The sequence below is a fragment of the Odocoileus virginianus genome, chromosome 16 (assembly GCF_023699985.2).
Source record: "Odocoileus virginianus isolate 20LAN1187 ecotype Illinois chromosome 16, Ovbor_1.2, whole genome shotgun sequence".
Classification (NCBI taxonomy): domain Eukaryota; kingdom Metazoa; phylum Chordata; class Mammalia; order Artiodactyla; family Cervidae; genus Odocoileus; species Odocoileus virginianus.
Window position 1 is genome coordinate 44749522 of NC_069689.1, and position 27391 is coordinate 44776912.

Here is a 27391-nt window from a genome sequence, read left to right on the forward strand (position 1 = left end):
GGTGTCCCGCATTGCAGGCAGACGCTTTACCATCTGAGCCACTGGGGAAATTTAGAGGAGGCAGAGATTAAATTTTAAAAGCTATACACATAATATGCCCTGTGCTATTTGCTAGTCTGGGCCTCTGAACCCAGTGGTAAACTTTGAAATTGACTTTCCTTTTTTTCTTTCTTTTGTTCTCAACTTTTGTTTTTTCTCATGCTCTCTCTATTAAATCCTTAAAACAGAAGATACAATCTGAATCTAACCCCGTTTACCCTTTTTTTTTTTTTTCCTTTTTCCTTTCTGGCCAGTTAAAAAATTGAGCCATATTTAAAAATCAGTAGTTTCACATAAAGATCTAGATTTCTGGATTTCTGGCTTCCTTTGAAAACTCCTAACACTCCTGAACACTGGGCCTATGTCACCACAGGAAACCATTAGGTGGGGTAGCAGCGGGAAAAGGGAACTGCTCCTGGAGGCAGGATGCACTCTCCAGTTTGCCAGTTGCCATTACTCTCTCAACAGCAGTAGCAGAAAAAATCTACTTCTGCTTTATTGACTACGCCAAAGCCTTTGACCGTGTGGATCACAACAAACTGTGGCAAATTCTTAAAGAGACAGGAATACCAAACCAGCTTACCTGCCTCCTGAGAAATCTGTATGCATGTCAAGAAGCAACAGTTAGAACCAGTCTGTTGTTCTGGTTCCAAATCAGAAAAGGAGTACGTCAAGGCTGTATATTGTCACCCTGCTTATTTAAGTTATATGCAGAGTACATCATGTGAAATGCCAGGCTGGATGAAGCACAAGCTGGAATCAAGATTGCCAGGAAAAATATCAATAACCTCAGACATGCAGGTCACATCACCCTTATTGCAGAACCGCAGCACACCAGGCCTCCCTCTCCATCTCCAACTCCTGGAGTTTACCTAAACCCATATCCATAGAGTCAGTGATGCCATCCAACCATCTCCTCCTCTGTCATCCGCTTCACCTCCTGCCCTCAATCTTTCCCAGCATCAGGGTCTTTTCCAGTGAGTCAGCTCTTCACATCAGGTGGCCAAAGTATTGGAGTTTCAGCTTCAACACCAGTCCTTCCAATGAACACCAAGGACTGATCTCCTTTAGGATGGACTGGTTGGATCTCCTTGCAGTCCAAGGGACTCTCAAGAGTCTTCTCCAACACCACAGTTCAAAAGCATCAATTATTCTGCGCTCAGCTTTCTTTATAGTCCAACTCTCACATCCATATGTGACCACTGGAAAAAAGCATAGCCTTGACTAGACAGACCTTTGTTGACAAAGTAATGTCTCTGCTTTTTAATATGCTGTCTAGGTTGGTCATAATTTTCCTTCCAAGGAGCAAGTGTCTTTTAATTTCATGGCTGCAGTCACCATCTGCAGTGATTTTGGAGCCCAGAAAAATAAAGTCAGCCACTGTTTCCACTGTTTCCCCATCTATTTGCCATTAAGTGATGGGACCAGATGCCATGATCTTAGTTTTCTGAATGTTGAGCTTTAAGTCAACTTTTTCACTCTCCTCTTTCACTTGCATCAAGAGCCTCTTTGTTTCTTCTTCACTTTCTGCAATAAGGGTGGTGTCATCTGCGTATCTGAAGTTATTGATATTTCTCCCAGCAATCTTGATTCCAGCTTGTGCTTCTTCCAGCCCAGCGTTTCTCATGATGTACTCTGCATAGAAGTTAAATAAGCAGCGTGACAATATACAGCCTTGACGTACTCCTTTTCCTATTTGGAACCAGTGTGTTGTTCCATGTCCGGTTCTAACTGTTGCTTCCTGACCTGCATATAGGTTTCTCAAGAGGCTTGCTTTTTTGGTGATCCAGCAGATGTTGGCAATTTGATCTCTGGTTCCTCTGCCTTTTCTAAAACCAGCTTGAACATCTGGAAGTTCACGGTTCATGTATTGCTGAAGCCTGGCTTGGAGAATTTTGAACATTACTTTACTAGCATGTGAGATGCATGCAACTGTGCAGTAGTTTGAGCATTCTTTGGCATTGCTTTTCTTTGGGATTGGAATGAAAACTGACCTTTTCCAGTCCTGTGGCCACTGCTGAGTTTTCCAAATTTGCTGGCATATTGGGTGCAGCATTTAACAGCATCATCTTTGAGGATTTGAAATAGCTCAACTGGAATTCCATCACCTCCACTAGCTTTGTTCGTAGTGATGCTTCCTAAGGCCTGCTTGACTTCACATTCCAGGATGTCTGGCTCTAGGTGAGTGATCACACCATCATGATTATCTGGGTCGTGAAGATCTTTTTTGTATAGTTCCTTTGCGTATTCTTGCCACCTCTTCTTCACATCTTCTGCTTCTGTTAGGTCCCTACCATTTCTGTCCTTTATTGTGCCCAACTTTGCATGAAACGTTCCCTTGGTATCTCCAATTTTCTTGAAGAGATCTCTAGTCTTTCCCATTCTATTGTTTTCCTCTATTTCTTTGCATTAATCGCTGAGGAAGGCTTTCTTATCTCTCCTTGCTATTCTTTGGAACTCTGCATTCAAATGGGTATATCTTTCCTTTTCCCCTTTGCTTTTCGCTTTCCTTGTTTTCACAGCTATTTGCAAGGCCTCCTCATTCAGCCATTTTGCTTTGTTGCATTTCTTTTTTGGGGGATGGTCTTGATTCCTGTCTCCTGTGCAGTGTCACAAACCTCCGTCCATAGTTGATCAGGCACTCTGTGTATCAGACCTAGTCCCTTAAATCTATTTCTCACTTCCACTGTATAGTCTATAAGGGATTTGATTTAGGTCATACCTGAATGGTCTAGTACTTTTCTCCACTTTCTTAAATTTCAGTCTGAATTTGGCAATGAGTTTATTATCTGAGCCACAGTCAGCTCCCGGTCTTGTTTTTGCTGACTGTATAGAGCTTCTCCATCTTTGGCTGCAAAGAATTATGTAAATATCTGTTATTAGTATTTCTCACATTCCATAAGTAGTTGGGTCAGCAGAGGTTCTGGAGTCTCAGATTCCCCATCTCAAGCTTCAGCTCTTTTTCTAGACCACAGCACCTATGGAATTGGTTATCTTGTCTTGCCAATAGAGCAAGAGCTTATTATAAGAAAAAGTCAGCCAGAATCTTAGAATCTGAGCCTCTGTACTGTGTGGTTTAGGCAAAGCTTAGATATTGAATCTGAAAGATTGGATTTTCACATTTTGAAGGGCTACCCGGGGATAAGAAGTTGTCCAAGATTATAGTTCATCTGTATCTTTCTCATAGTCTGACCTTAGGCTAGTTCTTTCCTTCTGTGTTTGATGTCTTCATTCTATATTGCTTTATGAAAAAAAGAAAAGCTCCTACTTCCTTTTTGGTGAGAATGTAAAACTCTATTATGGATTAAGGAGTGGGCAAACTTTACCTTGGTGTAAACTATAAAACATAGATATATCTATATCCAGACTAACTGTTGCAACACTTGCCTCTAGCCCATCTCAAATCTTATTTGAAAGTGGGCATTGAGGAAAAGGGGGCTACAGAGGATGAGATGGTTGGATGACATCATTGACTCAATGGACATGAGTTTGAGCAAACTCTGGGAGGTAGTAAAGGACAGGGAAGCCCGGAGTGCCACAGTTCATGGGGTCGCAAAGAGTTGGATATGACTGGGCAACTGAACAACAATAGAATAAGTTATAATTTTTTAAGGAAAGGAAAAACTTAACTTTAAAAAGGTGACATTCATAACCAGTGGCTTGCTTCTAACTACTAAACTGGGTATTATACATAAGCTTTCTTCCTTAACCTCAAATTCAGTTTGGCTGAGACCAAATTGATTGTCTTATCAAAAGGGTTATTGTCCTCTATCTCACAACTTCTAATCATGATATCACTATTTTTAAATGTTGGTAAGCTTTTTCTGTGGCGTTGGAGAAGACTCTTGAGAGTCCCTCGAACTGCAAGGAGGTCAAACTGGTCAGTTCTAAAAGAATCAACCCTGAATATTCATTGGAAGGACTGATGCTGAAGCTGAACTCCAGTACTTTGACCACCTGATGCAAAGAGCTGGCACATTGAAAAAGACCCTGATGCTGGGAAAGATAGAAGGCATGAGGAGAAGGGGTGACAGGGGACAAGATAGTTGGATGGCATCACCGACTCGATGGACATGAGTTTGAGCAAGCTCTAGGAGATGGTGAAGGACAGGGCAGCCTGGGGTGCTACAGTCCTTGGGGTTGCAAAGAGTTGGAAACTACTGAGCAACTGAACAACAACAACATAACTTTTTCTGTGAATGGACCAATAGTAAATATTTTAGGCCGTGAGGGCCATAAGGTTTCTGTTACAGGCTATTCACCTCTGCTGTTGTGTTGTGAAAGCAGCCTTAGACAGCATGTAAGTAAATGAGCAGGGCTGTGTTCCAATAAACTTTAGTTACAAAAACAGACTGGGCAGGATTTGTCCCATTGTCAAAATGTACCAAGCCCTATTCTAGAGTCTCAGGATGAAAATATCAAGAGTTGGTTTTGATTGTCCTCCTTCTTTAATTTTTATATCTAAGTAGCTCTCTAGTCGGGCTTCCCTGGTGCCTCAGTGGTAGAGAATTCTCCTGCAAATGCAGAAGATGAAAGTTCAAACCCTGGGTCAGGAAGATCCCCTGGAGAAGGAAATGGCAAACCACTTCAGTATTCTTGCTGGGAAATCACCTGGACAGAGGAGCTTGGTGCCTGGTGTTGCAGAGTTGGACACAACTGAGTGACTAAACAACAAAAATGACTAATGATGTTGAGCAGCTTTTCATTTGCATATTTGTCATTGATGTATGTTCCTTTTGAAATATCTGTCACAATATTTTGCCTGTTTTATAGTAAGCTGTTTGTTTTCTTATTATTGAATTTTGAGAATTCTTTATATATTCAAGATACAAGTCCTACTTTAGATATATATTTTGTAAATATTTTCTCCCAGCCTATAACTTGTCTTTCCATCATCTTTCACAGTTTCTTACAAAAAGCAGACATTTTTAATTTTTAAGTTCAATTTGTCATTTTTGTTCTTTTTATGAATTTTTGTGCATCATATTAGGTAATCTTTGCCTAGTCCAAGGGCACAGACATTTTCTTGTAGAGGTCTATATTTCATGTTGAGTTAATTCTTGTACATGCTGTGAGGTATGGATCAAAGAGTTTTGTTTTGTTTTGTTTTGATTCTACATGTGAACATTCATGTGGAATGTTGTTGTTATAGCATCATTTGTTGAATAGTTGTTATAGCATCATTTGTTGAATAGACTATTCTTTCTCCAATAAATTGCCTTTACAGCTTTGTCAACAATCAGTTGTTTATTTGTGAGCATCCATTTCTGGACTCTCCTTTCTGTTCCATTCATCTATTTGTCTGTCTTGACAGCAATACCAAACTCCCTTTGTTACTGTGGCTTTCTAATAAATCTTGATAAAAAGTGGTGTTTGTCCTGTAACTTTGTTCTTTTACAAAGTTTTTTGGGTATTCTATGTCCTTTGCATTTTTATGTGAATTTTAGAAACAGTTTTTTATTTCTTGTTCAAAAAACATGCAAGGACTTGGATCAGGAAGTCTTTCAATCTATCAACTTGTGGAGAATTGACATCTTAACAATACTGAGTGTTTCAACCCATGAGCATGGTAAATATTTATGTCTTCTTTAATTCCTCTCAGCTATGTTTTGCAGTTTTTATTGTACAAATCACTATATTCATCTTTAAATGAATACTGCAGCTTTATTCTTTATATCATATTTTGAGATGCTACTGCATATAGTATTTTAATTTCAATTTGCTAATGCATAGAAATATAATTTTTGTATAGTTCTCTTATAACTACAGCTTTGTTCAACTCAGTAATTCTAGGAGATTTTCTTCATAGTTCATCAGATTTTCTGTATAAATGATAATAGAGGTATACTATTGTGACTTAAGACAGTTTTCCTTTTTATGATTTGGTTGCCTTTTATTTCTTTTTCTTTGTTGATTGCACTAGCTAGAAACTCCGGTACAATGTTAAATAGAAGTGTTGAGTGTGAACTTCCTTGTCTTGTTTCAGTTCTTAGGGGAAGAGACTTCAGTTTTTCACTAATTTAGTTGTAGATTTTTCATAGATGCTCTTTATCAGGTTGAGGAAGTACAGTTCTATTCCTATTTTGGTAAGATTTTTTAATCAGAAATGGATATTAGAATAAAGTTATGGTATACATATACAATGGAATATTACTCAGTCATAAAGAAGAATGAATTGGAATCATTCACTAGAAGAATAAATTTTTAGTGAGGTGAATTAACCTAGAGCCTCTTATGCAGAGTGAAGTAAGTCAGAAAGAGAAAAACAAATATCATGTATTAATGCACATATATGGAGTCTAGAAAAAATGGTACTGGTGAACCTGTTTGTAGGGCAACGATAGAAATGCATACATAGAGGACAGACTTGTGGACACAGTGGAGGATGGACAGGGTGGGAAGAACTGAGAGAGTAGCATTGAAACATATACATCATCATATGTAAAACAGATAGCCAGTGGGAATTTGCTGTATGATGCAGGGAGCTCAACCTGGTGTCTGTGACAACCTAGAGGGGTGGAATGGAAGGTGGGAGGGGAGGTTCAAGAGGGACAGGACATATGTATTCCTATGGCTGATTCATATTAAGGCAGAAACCAATACAATGTTGTAAAGCAATTATTCTGCGATTAAAAATAAATTTTAAAACTTTTAAATAAAATAGATAAGCTAGAAGAATGTATTGTACAACACAGAGACTATAGCCAATATTTTATAATAACTTTAAATATAATGTAAGGTATAAAAATATTAACTCACTGTATTGTAAGTCTGAAGCTAATATTGTAAGTCAATCGTATTTTGATTAAATAAATAAGAAAAAAACAAATTCAACTATAAAAAAGAAATGGGTATTAGACTTTGTCAAGTTGTTTTTGCATGCTGATCAAGATGATCATGCAGTTTTCCTTTTTTCATTCATTATGTTATGAATTACATTGACTGCTTTTTTTTAATTTTCATGTTGACTTTCTTTTTTAATTTGTGCATTTTTAATTGAAGGATAATTGCTTTACAATATTGTGTTGGTTTCTACCAAACATCAACATGACATTGACTTTTTTATGAATGTTAAGTCAATCTTGCATTTCTGACATAAAGTCTACTTGGTCATGATGTATTTTCCTTTTTATTTATTACTGAATTTAACTTGCTAAAAGTTTGCTTTAAATTTTTGCATCTGTGTTCCTGAGACACATTGATCTGAGATTTTCATTTCTTGTATTTGTCTTTTTTTGATATCAGGGTCTCATAGAGTGAGTTAGGAAATATCATTTTAAATTTTCTGGAAGAGGTTGTATGCAGTTGGTATTATATCTTCCTTTAACATCTGGCAGAAATTACTGTTGAAGCCACCTAGGCCTGGAGATTTTTATTTATTTGTTCTTTGTAAGATTTTTAAAATACAAATTCAGTTTCTTTAATAAATATAGGGCTAGTTTTTCTTGAGTGAACTATGGTATTGTGTGTCTTTACAGGAACTTTTGGGTTTCCCTGATAGCTCAGTTGGTAAAGAATCTGCCTGTAATGCAGGAGACCCCAGTTTGATTCCTGGGTCGGGAAGATCCACTGGAGAAGGCCTAGGCTACCCACTCCAGTATTCTTGGACTTCCCTTGTGGCTCAGCTGGTAAAGAATTCGCCTGCAATGTGGGAGACCTGGGCTCAATCCCTGGGTTGGGAAAATCCACTGGAGAAGGGAAAGGCTACTAACTCCAGTATTCTGGCCTGGAGAATTTCACGGACTGTATAATCCATGGGGTCTCAGAGTCGGACATGACTAAGCGACTTTCACTCACTCACTTCACTCACAGGAATTTTTCCATTCAGTTGTCAAATTTATTGGCATAAGTGTTTATAACATTCCCACATTAATCTTTTAATATTTATAGAATCCATAGTGATTGCATTGCTCTCATTTCTGATATTGGTTATTTGTGTCTTTTTTCCTCATTAATCAGGTTAGAGATTTATCAACATTAATGGTATCAGAACTGATTTTGGTTTCCTTTATTTTTTCTGTTTTTCTATTTTTATTTAATTGATTTGTGAATTTAGTTCTATTAGTTATTTTATTAATTATTTTTTATGCTTATTTTGAGCTTAATTTGCTCTTCCTTTTCTAATCACTGAAGATAAAAATTAAGACCATGATTTTGAGACTTCTTTACTTTTCTAATATAGACATTTAATACAAGGAATTTCTCCATGATGACTGCTTTAGGGGCATTCTCAAATTGTTGTATGTTGCATTTTATATTCTTTCAGTTTAAACTATTTTCAAATACCCTTTTTGATTTCTTTGACCCATGGTTTGTTTGTTTTAGGGAAATGTTATTTAATTTCTAAGTATTTGGACATTTTCCAGATATCTTTCTGTTATTGCTTTATAACTTCCTTTGTAGTCAGAGAACATACTTTGTATGACTTGAATTTTTATAAATGTATTAAAACTTGTTTTATGACCCATGTGCACTTGAAAAGAATGGATATTCTGTGCTTTGGCAGTCAGAATGTTCTTCATTTTCATTCAGATGCTCAGTTGTGTCCAACTCTTTGTGACTCCATGAACTGCAGCATGCCAGGCTTCTCTGTCCATCACTATCTCCATGAGTTTGCTCAAACTTGTGTGCATTGAGTCAGTGATACCATCCAACCAGCTCATCCTCTGTCATCCCCTTCTCCTGCCCTCAACTTCTAGAACTAGAATGTTTTAGTAAATGCCAAATCAAGTTGATTGATGATGTAGTTGGTCTTCTATATTCTTTACAGATTTTCTGCCTACTTGGTGTATCAGTTATTTACAAGGTATTTAAATTGAGTATAATTGAGAATTTATTTCTTTTTGCAGTTTCACCAGTTTGAGACCTTACATTTTGAAACTATTTTTAGGTATACAGGCACTTAGGATAGTTATGTCCTCTTGACTAATTGACCCTTTATCATAATGAAATGATCTTCATTATGGTAATATTCTTTGGTGTATAATCTACTTTGATATTAATATAGAGACTCCAAGTTTGTTTTTGACTGATTTTAGCAGTTTATTTTCTCTTCTTTTACTTTTAATCTTAATGTCTTTGAATTTCTTATAGGCAACATATTGTTCGGTCTTGTATTTTTGTCTATTCTGTCAATGTCTTTCTCTTAATTGTTCTTTTAATTAGATCACTTACATTTAATGTTATTGTTACAGTCAGATTTAAGTCTATCATCTTGCTATTTATTTGCTATTTGTCCCAACTCTTCTTTGTTCCCTTTTTCCTCTTTTTTTCTTTGGGATTATTTTTAAGACTCTATATAATCTCCTTTGTTGTCACCTGTCACCTGTAACTCCTAATCTTTTTAAAAAATGTTATGGTTGCTATAGGGTTTATACTATACATTTTTATCTTATTTCAAGTCGTATTACACCTTTATACATAAGAACTCACATATACATAGTATTACACCTTTATAGCATAAGAACTTCACAGTTTCATCCTCTCCTCTTAGCCTTGCCTAGAAAATCCCATCGACAGAGGAGCCTGGTAGGCTACAGTCCATGGGGTCACAAAGAGTTGGACACAACTGAGCGACTTCACTTTCATTTTTTTCTTAACCTTTTCACAACTATTTTCATAGATTTCATTTATATATTTTATAAGCCAGGGAGTACATTACTTTTTTTAAAATAGTTGATTATTTTTTAAAGAGATTTAAGTAATATGAAAACAGTCTTACTTGTTTGTCCATGTAAGTACATTTTTCATTGCTCTTAATTCCTTTATGTAGATCTAGATTTCCATTTGTTATCATTTTTCTTCCTTTTAAAAGATTTCTCTTAATATTTCTTGGGAACATTGGACTGCAAATCTACTGGTGGTGAATTCTTTCAGATTTTGATTTTGAAATAATTTTCACTGGTATCAAATTTCAGCTTAACATTGTTTTCCTTTCCATACTTTAAATATGTTGCTTCACTCTCTTCTTATGTGCTTTATTTCCTCCACGTAACCTGCTGTCGTCATCTTTTTAAAAATATTAATATGTTCTTTTCCTGACTGCTTTTAAGATTCTCTCTTTATCATGGTTTTGAGCAGTTTGGTTACAATGTGTTTTGGTGTCATTTTCTGTCTGTTTCTTGTGTTTAGTGTGCATTTAGCTCCTGAAATCTCTGACTTTTTACTTTTCCTTAAATTTGGAAAAATTTTGGCCTCTATATCTTCAGACACTTTTTTCTGTCCCCACTACAATCCACTTTTCTTTAGGGACTGAAATTACATATGTATTAGGCAAGTTAAAGTTCTTTCACAGCTCACTGATTTTTTAAGATGGTTTCTATCACTACATCTGCAAGTTCGTGTATCTTTTCATCTGTAATATCTGATCTTCCATTAATCCCATCTAGTATATTTTCATCTTACATATAATTTTCATGTGTAGAAGTTCAATTTGACTTTTTATATTCCATGTCTCTAGTTAACTTTTTAAACATAGTTAACATTTTAAACATATGGAATACAATTATATAACCCTTAATATTCTTCTCTGCTAACTTAATAGCTGGGTCAGTTTTGACTGACTCATCTTCTCATTATGGGCTGTTTTCATGCCTATTCGCATGCCTGGTGATCTTTGTTTGGATGTTAAAGTTTATGAATTTCAACCTATTGAGTGCTGGCTGTTTTTGTATTCCTATCAACACCGTTGAATTTTGCCCTCTCATACAGTTACTTGGAAACAGTTTTTCCTTTTAGGTCTTACTTTCCTGGTTCATTAAGTGAATGTAAGCAGGGCTTACCCAAGGGCTAATTATTCTCCACTACTGATTATTGTACTAATTATTCTCCACTACTTCCTTGGTGGCTCAGATGTAATGCGGGAGACCCAGGTTTGATCCCTGGGTCGGGAAGATCCCCTGGAGAAGGGAATAGCTACTCACTCCAGTACTCTTGCCTAGAGAATTCCATGGACAGAGGAGCTTGGCGACAGTCCAAAAGAGTCGGACATGACTGAGTAACTAACACACTGAGATAAAAGCTTTCTGAATACTTTACCCTCTGCCTCATGAATTATGAGTTTTTCCAGTCTGGTCAGTGGGAACAGGCACTGCCAGCCTTGGTGAGCGCCAGATACTTCCTTTCAATCTTCTTAGAGGAATCTTTCTTCAGACTCACGTAGTTTTCTTACACACATGCTATCAGTATTCCCCCCGCTTTCTTGAGGATGCTAATCTCTGGGGTCTTCTCTGTGCAGCCCGGTCCTCTCTAGTAATCTGTCCTGTGCATTCCAGCCTCCTTGGTCTCCCCAGGTGCTCAACTCTATTTCCTCAGCTCAGTCCACAGGGTAACTTCTGGGTTACCCTGCATGATTCAGAAGCTTTCAGAGCAATAAGCTGGGGCAATCAAGTGTCTCACTCTGTTTCATTTTTCCATTTCTCATGTCTGATGTCCTGTCTTTTGACAACCATTGTTTCATGCCCTTTTTGCCTATGAGTTGTTTTGTTGTTGTTGTTTGGTACGTTTTTTGTTGATTGGTTGGTTACTTAAGACAAGAGGATAAATCTCATCCCTTCATCTTAGCTGGAAGTGAAAGTTTAACATGTCATTTTTTTCCCATTTCAAAGTTACTTGGGGTTCAACAGATCTAATCTGAGCTCTTTGAGAGTTGTTTCAGCTCTGCTGATTCCTACTGACATATATATATGTTGTATATAATATATAAAATACATCAGTATGTATGTATATAAACATATATATATATATATATATATACACACACACATATGATATATACATAGGACAAAGAATGTTTGATTTAGTTAAAACTTGAAATCCATCTGAAAGAAGTAACTTCTAGCCACTAGGAGCTTTTTGGATAGATGCTAATTGTTTCAAAAAAGCCATGGTTATAGTATTGAAATTTTCTTAAATTCTAGCCTCAATTTCTAGGAAAAATATGTATTTCTAAAAGTAATGGTGGAAATTATCATTAATTTTTTTTGTTTTTCTTATTTAAAAATTAGAGGGTAATGTATATAAAAATATGCAAGAATCACAGGAAACTCACATATCCAACCACCTGGAAGAAATTGTTGCTGCCGTCAGCATAGCACCTAGAAAGAAACTGCAAAACCAGCTGCTTCAGAGAGCACTGTTCCAGCCTCCTCGAGAGAAACTCCACCTCTCTGAAGAGAAAGCAAAGTCGTATGCCAGCAGCCATGAGGTAAGGAACCTTTCTTTTTATGCCCGTACTGGTGACTGAGGAGTAGCCTACTTCAGGTTGCATTCGTACTCTCAGGAGCTTGCCATGAGAGAGAATGCGTGGCAGCACGTTTTGGTCGTGTGAGTGAAACAGTACCTCAGGGCACAGTCAGCATGCTCGCCTGAATGAGTGCACAGAGGAGCAAAGGAGCCTGCCCTACCCTTCGACAAGTGCGCCCTTGGCGGACTGGTTGTGGCTTGACCTGCTGAAGTGGTTCCCGTGAGTCGGTAAGTGTTTCTTGAGCTCCTCCTGTGTGCCAAGTCTCCACCCTGGGACACGGCACAAAGCAGATGAAGCTTCTACTCTTGAGGAGCTTGTGTTTCTAAAATTCTTAGTCTTCTGTTCTCTGCATACTTTTTACAATCTTCCTTCAGGGTTTTATTCATTTACTCATTCATTCAATATGTATTTCTCTACTACCTCTTATGTTCAGTTCAGTTCAGTGCAGTCACTCAGTCGTGTCCGACTCTTTGCAACCCCATGGACTGCAGCATGCCAGGCCTCCCTGTCCATCGTCAGCTCCCGGAGTCTACTCAAACTCATGTCCATTGAGTCGGTGATGCCATCCAACCATCTCATCCTCTGTCGTCCGCTTCTTCTCCCGCCTTCAATCTTTCCCAGCATCAGGGTCTTCTCAAATGAGTCAGCTCTTCACATCAGGTGGCCAAAGTATTGGAGTTTCAGCTTCAGCATGTGCCGGGTCCTAATTTGTCCGTTTTTTTATTTCACTGAGATTTACTGTATACCCAATGTGTACCAGGCTTCTCTGACAGCTCAGTTGGTAAAGGCGCCGCCTGCAATGCAGGAGACCTTGGTTGTATTCCTGGGTCAGGAAAATCCACTAGAAAAGGGATAGGCTACCCACTCCAGTATTCTTGGTCTTCTCTTGTGGCTCGGCTGGTAAAAAATCTGCCTGCAGTGTGGGAGACCTGGGTTCGATCCCTGGGTTGGGAAGATCCCCTGGAGAAGGGAAAGGCTTCCCACTCCAGTATTCTGGCCTGTAGGAGTCCATGGACTGACTGTATAGTCCATGGGGTCTCAAAGACTCAGACACAACTGAGCGACTTTCACTTCACTTCTGATGTGTACCAGGTGTTGTGGAGGGGCTCTCGGGGCGTGGATGGGAAAGCTATAACCTCTGCCTCAGAGGATCTCATAGCCTGGTTGGGAAGATAGATGATTAATGATGGTCAGCATGAGTTCTGTGACAGACACAAGCTCAGGTGAGACAGATGCCAAGCCTGGGGTTGAGGGGAGGAGGCGTGAGCAGTGACCCTAGAGGTGGAGGAGCAACAGCGCCTGAGGCGTGCTGCGGGAATGGGAGCTACTTGGGCTGCGCTGGTAACAGTGCTTAGGGAGGGGAGAGGGCTGGATCAGACCAGCAACGATAGTGTTCTGAGCGGAGGTGGCAGACGGGCGAGAGTCAGCGGTCTGAGGGCACACAGCCTGTTTGGTGAAATACGTGGAACTATCTGAGAAGCAGGCTTTCGTTATACAGGGAAGGAACCGAGGTTGGATTACAGACCAGAGCTGGGGCCCGGAGAGTGTTCAGCACCCAGAAAAAGTTTACGCTTTCTCTTCAGGGTGCTGGAAACTGTCACAGGATTATAAGCCAGGAAGGGCCATGAGCATCTGAGCTTCTGGAATGATCACTCAGACCTCAGATACCTGAATAGAGGAGGAGGAGCACGGACGTAAGTTGGAGGAGGAGGGCCCGTTCAGAGGGCGTTTGCAATAATCCCAGCAAGGAATTATGAGGGCCTAAAATATGGCAGAGGCAGTGGAAACACTGAAATCTCTTGATAAGAATTTGGAAATATGAATCGGTGAAACCTGGTAACAAAGGGGAACAGGAGGTAGAGAGGCAAGAGTGAGCCCAAGAGGGTTTATATGATTCCTGACCGAGGTTTCAGCTTGGGGGCCAGGAACTTGTCAGTCCCCGTAGTTACTGTCGTGAATACAGGAACAAGAGCAGGAACAGGGAGAGAAGGTGTGAATTTGGTCTTGATATTCATTACACACCAGATGTCCTCTAGTACTAGTGTATGCCAGTCTGTGTGCTGTGTAGGTCTCAGCTGGCAGCCTGCTCACCAGAATCATGCAAGAGAATCAAGCCCTAATGCCCTAAGGCATTTGGTGTACGTGAAGAATCAACTTCTCTTCTATGCATCTAGAATGGTGGTGGTTGTTTAGTTGCTAAGTCATGTCCAGCTCTTTTGCGACTCCATGGACTGTCCCTCTGTCCATGGGATTTCTGAGGCAAGAATACTGGGTTGCCATTTCCTTCTCCATAGGATCTTCCCTACCTGGGATCAAACCCACGTCTCCTGCATCGGCAGGCAGGTTCTTTACCTCTCAGCCACCAGGGAAGCCCATCTAGAATGGTGCCAAATCATTTCCTGTGATGTGCAGTTCAGATGAAGAATCCCTGGATTCACTGGTGAGCAGGACAGACAGTGGGCAAGCCCCCATGCAGCTAAGGAGCAGTAGACTTTGTAAATAACTAGCTAACCAGAGATTGTACCAGGTGCTCAGGAGGAAATACAGTGGGCCTGTCTTAGGTAAGGGAGGGCCTCTGTGAGATGACATCTGAACTGACACCTGAAGAAGAGAAGGATCCAGCATAGAGGAGCTGAGGGAAAGGAGTTCTAGGGACAGGGAACAGCACACATAAAATTTTGGTTTGGCACAAGCAGCGTAACAATGTTCCAAGTGATGAGAAGAAGCTTTGGGCTGATGTGAAGTGCCATTGGAGAGACAGTTCACCTGTTCTCCAAGTCTCAGGTTAAGTGCCCTAGGAGCCTTTAAAGTGTTTTTAAGAAAGTATTAACTTGACTAATTTGCCTCTTGAAATACCATTCTTTGGTAATTTTTTACTATAAAAAACCTATCAACTTACAGAAAAGTTGTAAGATGTACCAACTGTTAACATTGACTTTACTTTTCACACACACTGTCATTATTTTTCTGAATATCAGAGAGTAAGTTAAAAAATACATGAGCTTTTACCCCTAAAGATGTCAGTGCCTATTTCCTAAGAATAAAGAAATTTCTCCAACATAACCACACTACAATTATTGAAGTTCATTTCAGTTCAGTCGGTCAGTCGTGTCCGACTATTTGCAACCCCATGGACTGCAGCACGCCAGGCCTCCCTGTCCATCACCAACTCCCGGAGCTTACTCAAACTCATATCCGTCGAGTCGGTGATGCCATCCAACCATCTCATCCTTTGTTGTGCCCTTCTTCTCCAGCCTTCAATCTTTCCCAGCATCAGGATCTTTTCCAGTGAGTCAGTTCTTTGCATCAGGTAGCCAAAGTTCCAGTTTCAATATCAGTCACTCCCATGAATATTCAGGACTGATTTCCTTTAGGATTGACAGGTTGGATCTCCTTGCAGTCCAAGGGACTCTCAAGAGTCTTCTCCAACACTACAGCTCAAAAGCATCAATTGTTTGGCCCTCAGCCTTCTTTATAGTCCAACTCTCACATCCATACATGACTACTGGAAAAACCATAGCTTTGACTAGACAGGCCTTTGTTGGCAAAGTAATGTCTCTGCTTTTTAATATGCTGTCTAGGTTGGTCATAGCTTTTCTTCCAAGGAGCAAGCATCTTTTAATTTCATGGCTGCAGTTACCATCTGCAGTGATTTTGGAGCCCAAAAAGATAAAGTCTGTCACTATTCCCATTGTTCTCCCATTTATTTGCCATGAAGTGATGGACCACATGCCATAATCTTAGTTTTCTGACTGTTGAGTTTTAAATCAAATTCTTCACTCTCCTCTTTCACATTCATCAAGAGGCTCTTTAGTTCCTCTTCACTTTCTGCCGTAACTGGTGTCATCTGCGTATCTGAGGTTATTGATATTTCTCCAAGCAATCTTGATTCCAGCTTGTGTTTCATCCATCGTGGCATTTTACATGATATACTCTGCATATAATTTAAATAAGCAGGGTGACAATATACAGCCTTGATGTATGCCTTTCCCGATTTGGAACCAGTCTGTATTCCATGTCCAGTTCTAACTGTTGCTTCTTGACCTGCATGCACATTTCTCAGGAGGCAGGTAAAGTGGTCTGGTATTTCCATCTCTTGAAGAATTTTACACAATCTGTTGTAATCCACAGTCAAAAGTTTTGGCATAGTCAATAAAGTAGAAGTAGATGTTTTTCTGGAACTCTCTTGCTTTTTCTATGATCCAGCAGATGTTGGCAATTTGATCTCCAGTTCTTCTGCCCTTTCTAAATCCACCCTGAACATTTGGACTTTCACAGCTCATGTACTATTGAAACCCGGCTTGGAGAATTTTAAGCATTACTTTGCCAGCAACTGAGATGAGTGCAACTGTATGATAGTTTGAACTTTCTTTGGGATTGTAATGAAAACCGATGTTTTCCAGTCCTGTGCCCACTGCTGAGTTTTCCAAATTTTCTGGCATATTGGGTGCAGCAGTTAACAGCATCATCTTTTAGGATTTGAAATTGCTCAACTGGAATTCCATCTCTCCACTAGCTTCATTCGTAGTAATGCTTCTTGCAGCACACTTGACTTCGCATTCCAGGATGTCTGGCTCTTGGTGAGTGATCACACCATTGCGATTATCTGGGTCATTAAGATCTTTTTTGGATAGTTCTTCTGTGTATTCTTGCCACCTCTTCTTCCTATCTTCTGCTTCTGTTAGGTCCATACTGTTTCTGTCCTTTATTGTGCTCATCTTTGCATAAAATATTCCCTTGGTATCTCTAGTTTTCTTGAAGAGATCTCTAGTCTTTTGCATTCTATTATTTTCCTCTATTTCTTTGCATCAATCACTGAGGAAGGCTTTCTTATCTCTCCTTGCTATTGTTTGGAACCCTGCATTCAAATGGGTATATCTTTCCTTTCCTCCTTTGCCTTTAGCTTATCTTCTTTTCTCAGCTATTTGTACGGCCTCCTCAGACAACCATTTTTCCTTTTTGCATTTCTTTTTCTTGGGGATGGTCTTGATCACTGCCTCCTGTACAATGTCATGAACCTCCATCATAGCTCTTCAGGCACTCTATCAGATCTAACCCCTTGAATCTATTTGTCACTTCCACTGTATAATTGTAAGGGATTTGATTTAGGTCATACCTGAATGGTCTGGTGGTTTTCCCTACTTTCTTCAATTTAAGTGTGAATTTTGCAATAAAGAGTTCATGATCTAAGCCACACTCAGCTCCCGGTCTTGTTTTTTCTGACTGTATAGAACTTCTCCATCTTTGGCTGCAAGGAATATAATCAGTCTGATTTTAATATTGACCATCTGGTGATGTCCATGTGTAGAGTCATCTCTTGGTTGTTGGAAGAGGGTGTTTGCTATGACCAGTGCGTTCTCCTGGCAAAACTGTTAGCCTTTGCCCTGCTTCATTTTGTACTCCAAGGCCAAATTTGCCTGTTACTCCAGGTATCTCTTGAATTCCTTTTTTTGCATTTCAATCCCCTATAATGAAAAGGACATTGTTTGTGGGTGTTCTAGAAAATCTTGTAGGTCTTCATCGAATCGTTCAACTTCAGCTTCTTCAGCATTACTGGTTGGGGCATGGACTTGGATTACTGTGACATTGAATGATTTGCCTTGGAAACGAACAGAGATCATTCTGTCATTTTTGTGATTGCATTCAAGTACTGCATTTCTCACTCTTTTGTTGACCATGAGGGCTACTCCATTTCTTCTAAGGGATTCTTGCCCACAGTAGTAGATATAATGGTCATCTGAGTTAAAATCACCCATTCCAGTCCATTTCAGTTCACTGATTCCTAAAATGTCCGTGTTCACTCTTGCCATCTCCTGTTTGACCACTTTCGATTTACCCTGATTCATGGACCTAACATTTCAGGTTCCTATGCAGCATCAGATTTTACTTCAATCACCAGTGACATCCACAACTGGATGTTGTTTTTGCTTTGACTGCATCTCTTCATTCTTTCTGGAATTATTTCTCCACTGATCTCCAGTAGCATATTGGGCACCTACCGACCTGGAGAGTTCATCTTCAGTGTCCTATCTTTTTGCCTTTTCATACTGTTCATGGGGTTCTCAAGGCAAAAGTACTGAAGGGGTTTGCCATTCCCTTCTCTAGTGGACCATGTTTTGTCAGAACTCTCCACCATGACCTGTCCATCTTGGGTGGCCCCACACAGCACCCAAGTTTCATTGAGTTAGACAAGGCTGTGGTCCATGTGATTAGCTTGATTAGTTCTCTGTGACTGTGGTTTTCAGCCTGTCTGCCCTCTGATGGATAAGGATAAGAGGCTTTTGGATGCTTCCTGATGGAGAGACTGAGTGAGGCGGAAACTGGGTCTTGTTCTGATGGGTGGGGCCATGCTTAGTAAATGTTTAATTCTTAAGAAATTAATATTGGTACCTATTATTATCTAATCTATAAACCTTATTCATATTCCTCCAATTATCTCAGTGGTATCTTTTACAGGAAAAATATTAGATAGAGCCATGTTTTAGTCCATGAAATCATGCTGGCTAGAATTATTATGTCTCTTTGAGTGAGTGAGTTTGAGTGAGTGAAAGTCACTTACTCATGTCTGACTTTGTGACCCCATGGGCTATACAGGCCAGAATACTGGAGTGGGTAGCCATTCCTAAATTCTCCAGGGGATCTTCCCAACCCAGGGATCAAACCCAGGTCTCCCGCATTGCAGGTGGATTCTTAACCAGCTGAGCCAGAAGGTCTCTTTAGTCTCCTTTAATCTATTGAAAAGCACTTCCTAGTTGGTTCAGTGGTAAATAATCCATGTGCCAATGCAAGAAAGGCAGGCTCAATCCCTGGGTCAGGAAGGTCCCCTGGAGCAGGAAATGGGAACCCACTCCAGTATTCTTGCCTGGAGAATCCCATAGAGAAGCCTGGCGGGCTGCAAAGAATCAGACACGGCTGAACACGAGCACAAAACACCAACACATCTGTCAGATCATTCCTTAGCCTGTCTGTGTCTTCCACAATTTTGATATTTGTGAAAAGTGCTCTATTAGTCTGCTTGGGCTGCTATGATAGAATACTACAGATTGGGTAGCCTAAACAACAGAAATTTAGTCCTCACAATCCTGGAAACTGGAAGTCCAAGATCAAGGAGCCGGCAGAGCTGTTGTCTGGTGAGAACTCACCCCTTGGGCTGTAGACCACCACCTTCAAGCTGTGTCTTCACATGGCCTCTTCTTTGTGCATGGAGGGTAGGGGAAGGAGGAGAGAAAGGTGTGTCTTCTCAAAAGGATGCTAATCCTATTGGATCAGGGCCCCACCTTTATGACCTCATTTCACCTTAGTTACATCTTTAGAGGCCTTATCTCTACATGCCACATTGGGGGTTAGGGCTTCAACAAAAGAATTTGGCAGGTGCCACAAACGTATACTCCAACTGTTTTGTAGAATACCCCCCATTTTGAATTTGTCGTGTTTTCTTGTTGACTAGAATCAGATTATGCATTTGAGGCAGAAATCCCACAGGCCTGAGAAAGGTCCCTTTCCAGTGCATCTTATTAGGAAATAAGACATATGATGTCTGTTTGTCTCATTACTATGATGCTAAATTTGATCACTTGGTTAAGGTGCTATCTGGAATGTTTCTTCACTGTAGAATTATTATTCCATTTGTAATTAATCAGTATTCTGTGGGGACCATCATTAACACTATGAATATATCCTATTCCTCATCAAAACTTCATCCCTTACTTTTAACATGCATTGATGATTCTCACCTGAATCATTTATTGCTGTGATGTTTGTCAAATGGTGACTCTCTGACTTTGCCATGCTTTCAGTGTTTGTTTATTGGCATTCTTTTTATGAGGAAGAGCTTTCCCTTCTTCACATGTAATTTTTCATTTCTTTATATCAATATAGGTTCCAGAAATCCTATTTTTCAATGTGTTACAATCCATTATCATCAGCAAAACTTAAATTATTGCATATTTGCCAGTGGGAGCCCCTTCAAGCTGGCATCTGAGTTCTTAACACGTCCCTATAATTCTTTCCTTGATTTCAGGCACAGCGAGATTTTTCAGTTTCATCTTGTACTTTCCCTGTTCCAGCTGTGGTTTCATGGAATGCTGTTTCATCCTAGTAGAGAATAGTATTTAGATGCCAAGAGCTATACATGAAATGTCCATTTAAAAATATGTATGGCCAAACCTACTTATCCTCAGAGCCTGGTGTTTTAATATTAAGAATGATGCTGTGGGAAGAGCTCTGGACTTTGCATCACGGAGCTTGACTGTGAGTTCTGATTCTGCCACTTAGTGGTAAATCATCTCACCTTTCTGGTCTTACATTTCTTCTTTAAATTGAGGAGATCAACTAGATTATTTCCGAGGCTCATTCCAGTTCTGAGATTGTCTGCCTGCACATGCTTCTCTTCTACCTCTTACCCAGGCCTGTTGGCTAAAGCCACTGGAACTGGCAAGGTTAAGGTTGGGAAATCAAAAAGGGATATCTGGACTATACATCCTAGCAAATAAAAGAGCAGAGAGAGGACAGGCCACTCTTTCTGTGCCCTGGTCCTTGATGCAGGTAGTGAGGACCCAGGTTGTGATCTGAGAGGCAGACTCTCAGCTGCATATAGCCCTTCCTTGGAATCTTGTGGTTGGGATAGATTCACCATCAGATCACGTCCCCCTCTCTTTTTGGCAAACTGTCTATCTAGACTTCTCAATGTTTTTATAATTTATTTATTTCTCATATACTGTATTCATTTGCTCTATGTCCAAGGAAGCCATTCCCTAAATTTCCTGGCTCTTAGAGGCCATAAAAAGATGTTTCCCAAAAGAAGAAATACATACACATGAAGCCAATAAACACATGAAGATGTTCAGCCTTACTAGCTTTGCAGAAAAAAAAATAAAAACTAAAACAAGGAGAAATAGTTAACTGACAAATTGGCAAGTTAACTCTCAACTAGTGCTGGGCACTGTGTAAGGAGCATTTCATGCTCACATTACTTGCTGGAAGGGAGATGGGTGGAAACAGCCTCTCATGAAAGCTGTCTAGCAAACTCTAGCAAAGCCTCAGGGCTTTGCATATCCTTTACCCAATTGTCATGTTCCCAGGAATTCATTCTAAGAAAATATTTAGAGATATGAGCAAAGCTATCCACATAGGATGTTCAGAGAGAAAAAATTTTAAAGCAACATAAGTTCTCAAATATTTGTGGGTTGAATAACTCACTTATGATATATCCATACAGTAAAATACTATACAGCCATTAAAAATTATCATCACAGAAGATGATATGGAGAAATGTTCACAAATGGTGAAAACAAGTTGCAAACAGGTATGTAGCTTATAAGCCTATTTTTAAAAGGAAAAAAAATATAGATTCACAAAAATGAAGACTAGAAAGAGATGTAGCTACCTACTTATCTTGAAGAGGTTCAATGGCAGGTGATTTTTCTTTTTTCCTTTTTTTTTTTGCTCACTTGTATTTTTATAATGGGCCTTCCCTATTGACTCAGTGGTAAAGAATCTGCCTGTCAATGCAGGAGATGCAAGTTTGATTGCTGAGTCAGTATGATCCCCTGGAGAACGAAATGGCAACCCACTCTAGTATTCTTGCCTGGGAAATCCCATGGAGAGAAGAGCCTGGTTGGCTACAGCCCGTGGGGTCTCAAAAGAGTCAGACACAGCTTAGTGACTAAACAACAGCAACATTTTGATAATGAGCATATATTATTTGTAAGAAAAATGTTACTATAGGAAAAAAACCCACAACCCCATCTTCCTTTATCGCTATGGAGTGAGCACAGCGTGCCCTCAGCTTCTCTTGCTAAGTCAGAAAAGCAGCTGTCTTGGGGTCAAGTGTCTGGCTATGTACTGTTGTCAAGGGAATGTTTCAAAGTGAAAGTGTTTCTAACCCACATGGAAACTGTGTGGAAGTGCAAGCCCTTTGAGCTTAGGCATTGACCGGGAGGGTTGGGTATCCTGGGTCTTCTCCTGGGTTTTCTTTACAACTCTGTCCTTGTTCTTACCATTCTTCCTCTGCTTTACTCCCTTAGGCTGTGTACCTTCTACCTCCTCTTTTGCTATTCCAGCTATCTATTGCTATATCACATCCCAAGACGTGTGTGTGTGTGTGTGTAAGTCGCTTCAGTCATGTTGGATTCCTTGCAACCCTATGGACTGTAGCCTGCCAGGCTCCTCTGTCCATGGGATTCCCCAGGCAAGAATACTGGAGTGGGCTGCCATACCCTCCTCCAGGGGAACGTCCCAACCCAAGGATTGAACCCTCATCGATTATGTCTCCTACACTGGCAGGCAGGTTCTTTATGACTAGTGCCACCTGGGTAGGCAGTCTTAGAGCAAGACTTAGTGGTGTAAAACAAAAAGTCATCAATTTCGCTCATGAACCCACAGCCCGTGCAGAGCTCAGTGGGGTCTGGTCCTCTGCTCCATACAGCGTCAGCTGGGCTCAGCAGGTGTGGGGCATCCGCTGCCAGGGTGGCAGAGTTCTGCAGCTGACTGACTGCTGCTGTCGTCAGCTCATTTCCGTGGAGGCCTCTTTGTGGGGCCGCTTAGGCTTCCTCGTGAAACCATGGTTAAGCTATTAGTCTCCTGGGGCTTCCGTGGCAAAATACCACAGACTGGGTGGCTTCAACCAAGAAAGTTTATTTTCTCACACTTCTGGAGCCTGGAAGTCTAAGGTCAAGGTGCTGAAAGGGTTGGTTTTATCCTACGGCCTTGCTGATTCCTGCCCGCCGTGTCCTCACAAGGTCTTTCTCTGTGTGTGCCCACTTCTCGTGTCTCCTCTTCTTATGAGGACACCAGTATATTAGATGAGGCCCCCATTGTGACGGCCTCATTTTAACTTCTTCACCCCCTTCAAAGTTCATCTCTCCAAATGCAGGTATATTCTGAAGTACTTAGGACTCCAACAAATGAATCTAGGGGTGGGAGACACCTTTCAGCTCATAGCAAGTTCCAGGAGTGAGTACATAAGGGGAGACAGAGAGTAGGAGCTGCCAGTTCTTAAAGGCCTGGGCCCGAAAAGTGGTGCTGCCTCACCGCCTCCATGTTAGTTTAACCAACAGTCATAAACCCAGATTCAAAGAAAAGGGACATAGACTACCATCTCTGGATGGAAGGAGTATCAAAGTATTTTGGAGCTGTATTTTAAAACCACCAGCCTTGTTTTGAGAATAGTGCTGCTGTAAGCTGACCTGGAGCTAGAATCCACACCATTCACTACTCTCTTTGTCCTGGCAATGGATGAAAATGTGCTTCTTACTCCTTTAACAAAACCTGTTTGCAAAGTCCTGCTGACCTCATTGGCTGTGCTAATATCCTAGCTACTAAAGAAGATGTTTGAATTGAGAACTAGAGGGTGTTATTTGAAAACTACCACCACTGGCCCACTTATGTCTGAATATGTAGGAGCTGGTCATTTATGGGCAGCTTCTTTATTCCATAACATTTTCCACTATTTACTATAAACTTAAATGTACTATAAATTTTACTGTTTTTTATGTATATTGTCTATTTCACTCAACCAGAAGAATACCCTGCCACCCAAATCAGATCTTACTTTTGTTCTCTGATGTATCACACATATTTAAAACCATGCCTGGCCCCTAATCATCACTCTATAAATGTATATTGAATGGATAAAAGTACACATTGATTTTGTACCTTGTTGTCTAACTAGTGGGCCTGTTTTTCCTTCCTTCAGTACAAAAAGGCTCTCCATGAGCTTGTGCACTGCATGGCTCTGACAAGGATCTGCTATGGTGATTCCCACTGGAAGCTGGCCGAGGCGCATGTTAACCTGGCTAAGGGTTATCTTCAGCTGAAAGGTGAGTCTGCCTCAGGCTGCGGAGGGTCAGCCAGTTGGTTTCTGCTTTTTTCCAAGACTTGGCTTAACTTTAGGAGGGTCAGGTTTTCTTGTATGTTCTCCTCTCCACACACTGAGAAGCCATTTCCTTTCACAGTCCGTACGATTTTCTAATATAATAGGTAAAAAAGAGAAGATTTTAGAACTGCAGAGCTTTATTTTTTATGATCTTAAAAACAGTTCTTAGGAGAAAATTGATTTGTTAGCTTTGAAGGCATTGTAGAAATGGCCTAGGGTCTAGAGTCAGAGCCTAAAATATAATCCATTCATATATGTATTGATGGAAAATCTCTTGCCTGTGAGACCAAACCCCTCCCCCCAAAATAAAAGGCTAATCAAGCTGGCAGTAACCAAAAGATAACTTGTTGATCCATACACCTTAAAAATCCAAGGGTAGGTCTTACTGTAGACTTAGCCAGATCCATGTTTTCAAACAACACCATCAGATTTCCGTTCCTCTCTTTCTCCAACACTTGACTCTGCTTTCCTTTGTATAGGCTGCATTCTTAGCCCAACTTTGCCCACATGGTGGCAGCAAGGTTGCCAGCAGCTTCAGGTTTCCTTCCTCAGCGCTTATTCCCAGGATAAAAAAGAACGCATCTTGCTCAGGGCTGGTGCACTGGGAAGACCCAGAGGGATAGGGAGGGAGGCGGGAGTGGGGATCGGGATGGGGAACACATGTAAATCCATGGCTGATTCATGTCAATGTATGGCAAAAGCCACTACAATACTGTAAAGTAATTAGCCTCCAACTAATAAAAATAAATGGAAAAAAAAAAAGAATGCATCTTTACCAAAATCTCACAGTTTGGGATTTTTATTGGGCTGACTTGAGTTGTATGCCAAAGACAAGAACTAGTCCAAGGAAATGGCAACCCCCACCCCAGTACTCTTGCCTGGAGAATCCTGTGGGCAGAGGAGCCCGGTGGGCTGAAGTCCGTGGGCTTGCCAAAAGTCGGACATGACCTAGCAATTGAACATACACACGTGGTCTGATTGGTAAGACCTGACTTTGCTTCCGTTGGATCCTGGGGCAGAGGCTGGCCTTGGCTAAATCACATGGACTGAGTGTGTAGGGGCATTCTCAAAAGAAAACAGGGCAAGGGAGAATGGATGCAGAGAAGGCACAACCATAAACTGGCAACCTCGGACAAGATGTACAAGAGCACGTCTCTGTACTCTGTCCCTTCAACGAAAAGAGATGATATTGATAACGATGCTGCTGTCTTCCCAGCATCACTGATTGGCCCAATGAATGAATAAATGAATTGAAGTGAAAAACACCACAATGCTATGCATACAACTGCCACCCAATAAATTTAGCCGAACCTGACTATAGACTGGTCCTACCTGTTAGATCAAAGACTATTAGAGCCAGAGGGGACCTTGGAGATCATCTAGTTCAAACCACACCCCTATGCCCCCTATTTTCCCGATTCAGAGGAAACAACTAGTTTGATTTGAAACAGGCTGCCCCAGGTCAGACTGTTAATAGATAGCTGCTCCGAGACTCAGATCTAGGATTTTGGTGGCCAGTGCCAATGTCCTGGCATCTAGGATTTTAAATGATGTTTTCTCACAACATTCTGCTACCTTTCTGCATTATGGACTTTTTTTACTCAAATTAAAATAAAAGCAGTATCTACTAATTACTGAGGTCTCATTGAGTGCCAGGGACCATGCTATTTTCCACATATAATTTCCCTTAGACATCACCAGGTGGCGCTAATGGTAAAGAACCTGAATGCCAATGCAGGAGACTTAAAAGGCATGGGTTCAATCTCTGGATCCGGAAGATCCCCTGGAGGAGGGCATGGCAATCCACTCCAGTATCCTTGCTTAGAATCCCACAGACAGAGGAGCCTGATGGGCTACAGTCCATGGGGTCACAAAGAGTCAGACACAACTGAAGTGAGTTAACACACGCACACACACATACACACACACACACACTTCACTACTGTGCTATGAGGCAGGTAATGTTATTATCTCTGTCTACAGTCCATAAAGATAAGGCCAAAATTTCTGGGTAAGTGATGGAGCAGGAAATCCTTTCTGGGTAGTGTGATTTCAGAATTAGTGTTCTTGAACCTCAACCCATGCTGCTTCCAGTAGGCTGGGTTCAAGTTCCTTGAAGAAATAGACAAGTGGTTGTCTGAGGAGGCCTTAAAAACAGCTGAGAAAAGTAGAGAAGCTAAAAGCAAAGGAGAAAAGGAACTATAAACCCATTTGAACGCAGAATTCCAAAGAAGAGCAAGGAGATAAGAAAGCCTTCCTCAGTGATCAATGCAAAGAAATAGAGGAAAACAATAGAATGGGAAAGACTAGAGATCTCTTCAAGAAAATTAGAAATACCAAGGGACTATTTCATGCCAAGATGAGCACAATAAAGGACAGAAATGGTATGGACCTAACAGAAGCAGAAGATGTGAAGAAGAGGTGGCAAGAATACACAGAACTATACAAAAAAGATCTTCATAACACAGATAACCATGATGGTGTGATCACTCACCTGGAGCCAGACATCCTGGAATGCAAAGTCTAGTGAGTCTTAGGAAGCATCACTATGAACAAAGCTAGTGATGGAATTCCAGTTGAACTATTTCAAATCCTAAAAGATGATGCTGTTAAGTGCTGCACCCAATATGCCAGCAAATTTGGAAAACTCATCAGTGGCCACAGGACTGGAAAAGGTCAGTTTTCATTCCAATCCCAAAGAAAGGCAATGCCAAAGAATGCTCAAACTACTGCACAATTGTACTCATCTCACACGTTAGCAAAGCAATACTCAAAATTCTCCAAGTGAGGCTTCAAGAGTATATGAACCGTGAACTTCCAGATGTTCAAGCTGGATTTAGAAAAGGCAGAGGAACCGGAGATCAAATTGCCAGCATCCATTGGATCATCGAAAAAGCAAGAGTTCCAAAAAAACATCTACTTCTGCTTTATTGACTGTGCCAAAGCCTTTGACTGTGTGGATCACAACAAACTGTGGAAAATTCTTCAAGAGATGGAAATACCAGACTACCTTACCTGCCTCCTGAGAAATGTGTATGCAGGTCAAGAAGCAACAGTTAGAACTGGACATGGAACAACAGACTGGTTCCAAGTCGAGAAAGGCATACGTCAAGGCTGTATATTGTCACCTGCTTATTTAACTTATATTCAAAGTACATCATGCTAAATGCTGGGCTGGATGAAGCACAAGCTGGAATCAATCACAAGCTGGGAGAAATATCAATAACCTCAGA

General features: G+C 40.5%; 2 protein-coding genes across 10 annotated transcripts in view; one reads left to right on the forward strand and one right to left on the reverse strand.

Annotated features, from left to right (window-relative positions):
- LRRC28 (leucine rich repeat containing 28) overlaps nt 1-19522 on the reverse strand; it is a 245486-nt gene extending 225964 nt beyond the window's left edge. Inside the window, exon 1 of the mRNA XM_070478172.1 lies at nt 19426-19522. The gene's annotated coding sequence lies outside the window, so the exon portion shown is untranslated. The remainder of the gene's footprint in view (nt 1-19425) is intronic.
- Nucleotides 1-27391, forward strand: part of TTC23 (tetratricopeptide repeat domain 23) — a 142874-nt gene that overhangs the window by 26655 nt on the left and 88828 nt on the right. For 7 of the 9 annotated variants that reach the window (XM_020910905.2, XM_020910904.2, XM_020910903.2 and 4 more), the window contains 2 exons: nt 12045-12244; nt 23979-24102. In XM_020910905.2, the coding sequence (XP_020766564.2) occupies nt 12065-12244; nt 23979-24102 (304 nt within the window). In that variant the 5' untranslated portion in view covers nt 12045-12064. Of the gene's footprint in view, nt 1-8741; nt 8846-12044; nt 12245-13866; nt 13978-23978; nt 24103-27391 lie in introns of those variants that run through there. The other 2 variants (XM_020910900.2, XM_020910909.2) reach the window with 2 other exon arrangements.